The 9,694-nt window shown below is 40.4% G+C and overlaps 1 protein-coding gene across 1 annotated transcript; it reads left to right on the top strand.

Annotated features, from left to right (window-relative positions):
- Window positions 1–183: 183 nt before the first annotated feature.
- On the top strand, window positions 184–9,478 carry npat (nuclear protein, ataxia-telangiectasia locus). The gene is made up of 17 exons (XM_008425299.2): window positions 184–390; window positions 542–660; window positions 755–815; window positions 895–967; window positions 1,048–1,088; window positions 1,731–1,973; window positions 2,130–2,205; window positions 2,620–2,740; window positions 3,046–3,137; window positions 3,256–3,337; window positions 3,426–3,522; window positions 3,624–3,740; window positions 3,978–5,168; window positions 6,040–6,140; window positions 6,224–6,317; window positions 6,412–7,709; window positions 8,769–9,478. Exons 1-17 carry the CDS (start codon window positions 354–356, stop codon window positions 8,847–8,849), a joined length of 3,924 nt encoding a protein of 1,307 aa, XP_008423521.1. The 5' UTR covers window positions 184–353; the 3' UTR covers window positions 8,850–9,478.
- Window positions 9,479–9,694: the final 216 nt, after the last annotated feature.

A 9,694-nucleotide genomic window follows, 5' to 3' on the forward strand; every position in this document is an offset into this window, starting at 1 on the left:
AATGTATGCTATTTTGAGTACGAAACAGTTCAGAAATTTATTTTAGTATTTAATTAAGTTCCAACATACTGCATGTTTGTATGTTCATATAGTCCGTATATGTTATTTTTACGTTCATAGATCCGGATTGGACTACAATTACCAGGTATCTGAGTAGTAGGTTAAGCTGCTACTTCCGGGTTCTCGAGTTCCCCGCCGTTTGAGAAAGCAGGAGTTTAGTCAGGATGTTGCCCTCATTATGACACCAATGACGTCCTCTAATGTGGGGTTATGTTGCGACTTTTGTTAGCAATTTCTCGAATATGTAGCCATTTATTCGTTCTTTACTTTAATTTATTACACCTAAAGCTGTCATGTTGCTCCCTTCTGACGTTGCTCGACTTGTTTTGGGTAAGCCGGACATAACAAAGCTACAGCTGCTTGTAGCTTTAGCTGGTAGCCATAACGAAGAGAGAACGGTGCAGATTTATTGTGCCACAGTGCTAACTTTTTAATACCTGTCTTTTTTTTCTTCTTTTTTTTTTTTTTTTGCTTTGTGCAGGGTACCTCCAGGAAGAGGGGCTGTCAGCTACAAGCCAAGCCTTCATCCATGAGAGTCCAAACCTGAAAGAGTATGCCGAGCACACTACAGGAGATGGGGTGATCCCTGCCTGTGTTTTTGTGAGTCCAAAGGCTGTCCACACATGTTCCTGTCTTTAATTGTTAAGATTTCCATGCACAGATATTAACAAACTCTTCCCTCACACATGCACAGTCTGTCTTTGGGAAGGGCTTGACAGCCATCTTGAATGAGTATGTGGCTGCGAAAGCTAAAGGTAAAAGTGCCTTTCGTGTTTTGCATTAAGTATATATGTGTTCGCAGATTGTAATAACTGTGTTGTTGTTTTCTAAAAGACTCTGGACACGAAGTCCCTCTTGTGATGACATCTTTGTGGAAAAAGCTGGATTTTACCCTCAACCAAATCAAGTAATAATTGACTACTTTCAAGTCTGTTCATGTTTTGAGATTAACTGTTGTTGATCTGATATTTATAAATTATTTTCCAGATCATTGCAGAATTCCCCTGCTATATCTGCGAGTCAGAGGAGTAAGTTATTTCTAATTACTGTTAGATCAGATGTTTTATCATTAAATAATACAGAATGGATGTGTATCAGTCACTGATAAAGGAGCATAAATGTTTCAAATTTCCTTAAAATACCAGATTTTAAGAAATGGAAAATTTAATATGTTCCGAAAACAAGCTGATGGATTACGGTGGAAAAAGTTTAATTACAATTATTTTGCTCAACATTGACTGTTGGTCATTTATTAAGTATGGAGAACGAAAATTAAAGAACAAAATAAGTGTGCGTTCCTTTTGAAATGTGGCATAATTATTTTAAGAAAATCCTGTTTTTGTTAATAATGTTGAGTTTTGGTTTTTAATCAAAAAGATAAAACATTAAAATATAAAATTGATTAACTGCACCACCTAAATCTGAAAGGATAACTTTATAAATATTATTCTCATTTTTTGGACTTGTGCATTTAAAAGGTGATGTGTTTTTACATTTGTAAGTAGTGTGTAAATCGCATGTTTCCCAAAAGGATATCAGTGATCTAATGTCATGCACTGACCAAAGAGTCATGCAGTGGTTTTCTTGCATTGCACCTGTACATCCTGCATTTTGTGTTTGGTCAACAATAGTGTACGATCCAGATTTTTACCAGTCTCTGTCTGTTGCAGTACGTTCACGCGTTGGGGTGGCAAACATGGCGAGGCAGCGGGTCTTGACGGTGGCGTCTCCAAGCGGTGTGGTCTGCACCTCCGTGTCTGAAAGCAGCTCCTTCATCAGCCCTGCCCACACCACCCACAGCATGCTAGGCCACTCCACTCCTGTTAGCTTCACCAGCCCTCAGATCAGACCCACAGCCAGCGGCGGGGCGCAGCAGCCGGTCCACGATGGGAGCCGATTGGTCAACACACCCCGTCAGTATTGTGGTGGATTTGTTTGGATGCGTTTAATATTGTGTACTTTGATTTGAAAACCCTCTGTCAGTTTGGGTCAAACTCTGTTAGCTTCTGTTTTTGCTATTAAATCAGTCGCTGTAGTTGAACATTGCACCTTGTTATTGTATTTCACAGGAGATTCTCCTGTGCAAGTTATCGTTTCAGAGCACCGCCTCACCTCAGGCCCAGTTTCTCCTGGTCGAAGGAAATGGTAAGGATGGGAAAGAACAACTACAGAATAGAGTTGTTTAAATGCCTATTTAATATCACAAAGACACTAAGATCAGAAGATGTTTCCTCTCTCTCTCTATGGAATGCAAATAAGAGAATTACAAAAAAAATTTTTTTTTCCACAACTGATAATTAAAACAGACTTTGATTTTAAAAAAAAGTGTAGGCTTTGGGATGTGTTACTGAAACAGGGCTGGATTTTAGTCCCACATTAACACACTGATTACTAATTGCAGGTCATCGTTATTTATTTTCATCAATATTGTCATACTTGATGTATTTCCTGATATTATGCTGCCCTAGTTTGTTGCTAGATAAAGATAACATGATCTGTTAATATATTTGTCCATGTAACGTTTTGTGTGCTTCACTACAACCTATCTGCTGCATTCAGGGACACTCCCAGGAAGAGAAGTGGTCTGACTGGGTCAGGAGGACCCAGTAAATCTGCCACGGCTGCCACTAACGTCACTGCAGACGCCCAGCCTGAGGAGGTCGTCAAGGAGAATTTTCCAGTGAGTTTATGTTCAGAAGCTCGTTTCTTCTTCTCCAAAGAAATAGTTGAAAACTGTAAATAATAAAATGGAGTGGGGAAAAATATTATTTTTTCAGATTTAAGTTCCATTGTCTAAATGTTTTTCTCCATCTCTTGCTATCGCTCTTTTTTTCTCTTTTCTTTCTTTCTGTGACGTATCATATAAAACATTGATACGTCACAGAATCAATGTGACGTATCAATGTGCATGAAAGCCCCAGTTGAAACATCACACAAAGCTTTCCAAAAAGGTGTCTAACTTTTAAAACATTAAAATCTTCACAGCAACTCGTGATACAAAATGCACGCGACAAGATTTTGGGGGACAGGGCACTGCAAGAGAAACTTGCTGAAAACATCAACAAAATCCTTTCCAGGTATGTTGATGATCTGTTTTCAGTATTTTGACAAAGCTGATAGTGACAAAAACACCTACTAAGCAGGCTTAAAATAATATTTCTGTACTTGAACATGTTTTTTTGTGCCTGATGCCAGTGATGCAGTACCACAAACATCCAAAGCTTCTTCAAGTGCAGTGGAGCCAGACCAGTCAATAGATGAGATTCTAGGACTAGAGGTACTAAAACATCTAACAGAGCACTATTTGTTCCTAAATTCACACTGTCTTAGCATATTATTGTTATTATTATTATTATTATTATCAGGGAGAAATCCATATGAGTGATGATGCCATCCATGACATTTTGGAGCAAACTGAATCCGACCCGGCTTTTCAGGCCCTCTTTGACCTTTTTGATTACCGTAACTATCCGCTATATTGTTGTTTTTTTTAAATTGCATCAGAATCAAAGTTTCTAAATGGATAAGAAAGTCGTATTGAGAATTCTTTTGTAATTTTGCAGATAAAACTAAAAATGCTGATGGAGACGCAGGGGACAGCAGCATTGCTTGTATTTCTGAAGAGAATGAGATGACTGGACTCCCATCTGCTGTCCAGGTCCTCCAAAGTAGCAATCCAGGTATTCAGTCATTCTCTTTCAACACTGGCCAATATGGACGTGAGTGGGTGGTAAACCTTTCAGAACTTTATCATCATCATTTATCCATAGGTATAGCTATTCTCGAAAGTAGAATCTAATGTCAAGACTATTTTTCCTCTTTTGAAACTATTTTATTTCTGGCTTTTACTGACCTGTCTAGAGCACAAAAACGAGAACATGGAAAATCGGTCAGGTTTGTTTTGTTTTATTCTTCAGGTCCTTCCCAAAGTGATGGAAATACTTTAGACACAACATCAGGAGCGCCGAAGGCGAGAGCTGGGCAGGAGCGTAAAACCAGAAAATCCCCTGCATCCACCTTGTTGAGAAAAACCGTTTTGGACTCGAACGGCAGAACGTCTAGGATTGAGAACAGCTCTGCCAGACTGTTAGTCAGCTACTCACCCGCTGCTGGGAACTCCATTAGGAAAGAAAACCTATCGGCGAACAGTGGACCACAAATGGAAAGCGATGAGCCTCTAAACACGCCGCCCCCACCTGTGGACAGTTTGTCCACCCCATTGACACTCTCAAATTCAGGCTCTTTATCGAGAGACGCAGCTGTGCTCGCTGAGGAGAGACCAGTCTTAAGCGTTGACGGAAGCCCTGAGCATCCACAGGCGACAGGACTAAACAAGCCAGCTGATGGAGTTGATGGAGCAGCTGCTGGTGATCAGCATGAGGTCCAGGTCAACAACACCTCTCCCAGCCAGCCTGACGCGTGTGTTTCTGGTGGAGACAGTCTAGCGGTGCCTCCTGGCTCTGTGCCTTCTTCTTCTTCAGCACCTGTTTCTGCAGCTGCTCCAGAAGCAGGAGGCAGAAGCACTCCTGCTTCTGCCTCTTCTGCATCCTCTTCCTCTTGTGCTCCAGTTACCCTAACGCCCAGTCCTCCTCCTCCTCTAACCACCATCCCTGCTTTTTCCCCACACAAGCCTGGAGAGCCCAGCAACATTGTGTCTTTGGAGATCATCGTCAGCGATAACCAGGAGGGGGATTCTTCCAGAGACGCGGCCTTAAATCAGGCGGTTTCAAGTATTTCCGGAGACAAGATACCCACCATCTACCTTTCCTCGCCAGCAAAATCACCTACATGTCCTGCTACTCCAAAGGCCAACTTCGACGAAGCCGCGCAGGCGGTGAGCAGCTTACAACGGTCAGAGGGATGCGGTAGTCCTTTCGTCAGTAAACCTGGAGGAGTGTACACGTCTCCAGTCAGTGCAGCATCGCAGGCTCAACAGAGATACCTGTTTCAGTCCGCTGTGGACCCCCAACCCACCCCAGCCAGTTATTTCTTGGTGGTCCCAACTCCAGACGTTCAGGCCAGACCGGTGCTGCTTCCAGCTGGAGTCCCAAACGGACAACCCTTACCCACCAACCAGCATGGAGTCGCTACACCGAGCTACTCCACAGGTACAGCACAAAAAGACAGTGTGTCTACATGTGCTGCTTGTAATGTCATTTATTCACAGTTTCTATTTTTATATTTTTTACTGTCAGTCTGTGTACTTTGACTTGTGTGTCACTTTGCTGCTGGTAAACCTGAATTTTCCACAGTTTCTATTCTATTTATTGACCACATTTTACAAACAGCTTCATTATGCAACTTTGGAAAACTATTGAAATTAATTAGATCATTATTTGTAGCATGGATAAATATTGGAAAGAAACTATTATAGGAAGACTTTAGTTTCCAGACTAAATTTCCTTGTTCCTTTATCAAAAAGGACACACATTAGTGAACATTGCCTTTTACTACACCACATAGTCGAGGCTAAGATCTCAATTTTCTTTGTTTAAAAAATCCAGATCTTAAAACTGCATGAAGTCAAACTTTTTGTACTCAAATTTGCAGCAAAATTGAAATTTGAGTTTCATGATGGAAAACTAGCAGGAATTCTGAAGGGAAATTAATGTGCAGCGACATTTACAATCCAAAGAGCCGTTCTTGTCCCTGCTGCTACAAAATAAAATTGGTCTTCAGCTGCAAAATTGTCAAGAAACTTAAAAAAAGAAAATAAAATATTCATTAAAAACCTTCTTTATAAAATGTACAGATTTTTCCAACTTTCACAATGAAAAAATGAAAACATCTCATGGATCAAAAAATAATAATAAATAATTGACATATAGGGATGCACCTCTGAGCTCTTTATCATTATTGACTTGAGTTTTTAAAAGAGCTTAAAGCACCACAGGTTGCAGACTCCTTATGTCACTCATTACTTTAATCTTTGTTTTCTTGCTGTAGTTGAAACCCTGAATCCATTTGCTTTCTTTGCAGGACCAGCACTTATATTACCATCACCTGTAAAGCCTGTTGTGCTTCCTGTCTCTGTTTTGGGGCAGAATACGATGGGAAGTATCCAAGTGGTTTCCAATCAGGTAACAACTTTATTTTTACCATTTCAGCAGGGGATTTTTTTTTATAAATCTTTAATATTCTGGTTATTCTTATATATTTACAGATAGTTGATGTAACAACCCCAAAACCTACACAAACAAGAGAAAAACTAAAACCAAAACCCACAACTATCGAACCTAAACAGTCTATAAAATCAGGTAATTTACAGCTATAAGTTTCTGGAAGAATGCCTTCAGCTTTAATGTTTCACTGTCTCTCGTCTCTTATATGTTGTTTTTATCTCAATTGCAGGATGTGTGAAAACTGTGACTGCAGCTGCTGTTCAGCCTAAAACTTCAGGGCAGAAGGAAGCAGCTAAAGGATCCAGTGGACCCAGTCATCGGAGGATTTTATGTTTTGACTCCTCATCAGAGGTTCGATCCCAAACTACCAGAACACCTGGGACTCCAACACATTCTGCTTCAAACACATTACAACATACCCATCCGACGGAGAGAGATAATAGACCAGCAGGCTGTCGAACAAAACCGGCTATTTTAGGTAGCAGCAAACCTAAGAGGAGAGTGGAGACTGTCAGATGTTCAACAGATCCCAAAGGAGGAGCAAACTTGCTAAAACAAGCTGTTTCTTTACAAACGCAGCAGAAAGACTCTGTCAAGAAGACGCCTCGCAAACAGATGCACATAATTCATGACCAAGAGTCTCAAAATGCAAGAACAGACAACGAAGCTGAGAAGTCTCAGCCACGGGAGGCGTCCGTCGATAGCTTCCACAGAACTCATGATGACGGGTCAAATGCTAAAGAGGCTTGCAGTTCCAGGTCGATGTCTTCCGATTCTTCATTCAGATCAGGAAGCAGGAAGGACAACGAGGAGAGCAGCAGCAGGAAGGAGGCTGGAGAGAAGGCTTCTTTGAGATCACGTGAGGGACGAATGGAGAAGAGGGCTTCCTCTCAGGAGAATCCAAACGTCAGAGCGAACAAGGAGAACGAAATGAAAGGAGGCTCACAAGACAAACAGCAGTCATCAACGCCTTCATCCTCGGCATCAAGAGACTTCAGCCCTCCAGCGGCCCCACAGGCCAAGCCGACAAAGGCTGCTTCAAAAACTAGCTCTCTGGCCAAGCAGGCCGCTGAAATGCTGCAAGGCCTCGGCTCTCCTCCTCCTCCTCCTCCAGTCAGAAAAGCTGTAGTTAGCAGTTCGGACCATATGCTTTCTGAGTCCGACCACATCAGTGAGGCAGCTGCTGATTGTCAGAGGACTCCTTCCCGTCCGAAAAATGCTAAAAACTCAGAGGGGACTCCGAAGCAGCTGTTGCCTCCCAACACCCCTGATGTGCCGACCTGCAGTCCTGCCAGCGAAGCCGGGAGTGAAAACAGCATTAACATGGCCGCACACACCCTCATGATTCTTTCTCGTGCCGCCATCGCCAGGACGGGCACGCCGTTGAAAGACAGCCTGCGCCAGGAGGAGGTCGGAGAAAAATCACCATCAAGCTCAAAGAGTAAAAAGCGCAAGCAGTCTCCAGTCAGAGAGAGTCCGTCCGCCAAGCGAGAGCGGAAACGATCTCCCAGCATCAAGAAAGACAAAGTCAGTAAAATTTATTTCTATTGACATTTACTACAACTACATTTGAGATGTATCTAACTTCGTAATATGTTTAAATGTATACTCATAAAATGATATTTTATGTGACAGACCAATAAATTCAAGGCATCCATAATTTGTGGAAACAAAAATAAGTGTAATCTTCATGATCAGTATTTTCTGATAATCTGAGGATTGCCTCCACAGAGTTTCACATTTGAACATTGGCATTTCTTGCCCATTCTTTGTAAAATAACTTTAAGCTTAAGGGCATATGTGAAAAATAATTTTTGAGTCTAGGTCTGGCCTTAGGCTACATGCTGTGCTCTAAGCCAGGAAAGCTTTATATATCTTTAAGACCTGATGTTGTTCTGGCTCAACATGCCTGAAATAAAAAATGGATCATTGAGACGTTCATGCAGAGTTAGGCAACAAGCTGAACAGGTAATTCAGCATTTTAAGTGAGTTGTGCCAGTAAATCCTGCAGCATTCTGAGCCTTGACAACTTCAGTTTGACACCCTGACCTAAACCATTCCATTGTAGGTATGATTGTATCTTTAGCACACTCTTCAGGGTTTTACTTGAAAAACTGACATGTTTGATCTATTTCACACTTATCTGCTACTTTGTTCTGGTTGGTTACATTTATAAGTTTGGTTGCAACGTGAATATATGTAGAAAATTTTAAAGGATCAAACTTTTACCCTTGTAAAAGCACTGTGAGCTTGTTGGTTTCAATGCACCTTCTGGCTGGTTTTAGTCTCATTGTAGATTGGGTTACGTAATTTAAGTGTAGCCGGTCTATATATTCTTCCTAGTTCCTCCTCAAATTGTTTTTCCTCTTCTCGAGTCACCGTTGTGTGTTGGCTAGTTGACAGGACAACAAAATCAGTTTCTCGAAAAGGTTTTATTTTCCTGTGTATATTTTGTCGTGTCATTCTTATTTTATTTTTCTTTACTTTATTCTCATCCTTTCTTATCCTCCACTACCCACCTCCCAGAAGAGTATAATATTTTGTGTGTAACCAACCCTGATGTCGTTTTCTATTTTTACTTTTCAGGAAAGAAAGAAACTTATTGACTGTTTCCCCCACGATTTGGATGTGGATAAGTTCCTTTCCTCTCTTCATTATGATGAATGAAAGTGGACACACAACTGAGGAGGATGAACATGTCACTACCAACTTGGACTGCTGTCCAGGAACAGAACAAGCCATCTGCTGAGCCAGTGCTTATGGTTCCTACAGCTCTCAATGCAATTTAGACTTTAAAGCAGCAGCTGTTGTGAAACTTCGATTTTACTGTAGGTGATTTAAAGTAAAATCTCATTTTATGCAACATTACGGCAACCATTGCACTTTTTGTTTATTGTAATCATCAACACCTTTTTGCAGTTACAGATCAATTTTGGAGGCCATTTTGACAGTTGATACTTTTTGTTATTGAATAACTCAAAACATTGCTTTGGTCAATATTTGACTTTTTATTTGGTATATCTGATTAGTACTGGGTGACAAGTTTGTTTGTCAAAATACATTTTGAAAAATGTATTTTATCAGTAATTTAAAATTTGTAATTGTTTCATTTGATTTTGTTTCCTGAAAAGTCTAGTTAACGGATAATAAAAAAAAACAGATGTACATACGAAATTCACATTTTTACTGTATACTTTTGTACAGTAATCTTGTTTGTGGAATGAGACGCACTTTCATCTGTGTCTGAATAAAATGTTAGATGTATTGGAATAAAGGAGGCTGATTTTGAAACACCACTGGTGGGACTGTTGGTCTGTCATAAATTACATTGTTATAATGCAACAAAGGTGCAAAGCCCATTAAAAAAATTGTAGCTGAACTTTATTTTGTGTGTGTGTGTGTGTGTATATATGTGTATCTATATGTATGTATCTATATATATATATGTACATATATATATATATATGTGTGTGTGTGTGTGTGTGTATATATGTATGTATATAAAATTTATA

Source organism: Poecilia reticulata, linkage group LG13, assembly GCF_000633615.1.
Source record: "Poecilia reticulata strain Guanapo linkage group LG13, Guppy_female_1.0+MT, whole genome shotgun sequence".
NCBI lineage: Eukaryota > Metazoa > Chordata > Actinopteri > Cyprinodontiformes > Poeciliidae > Poecilia > Poecilia reticulata.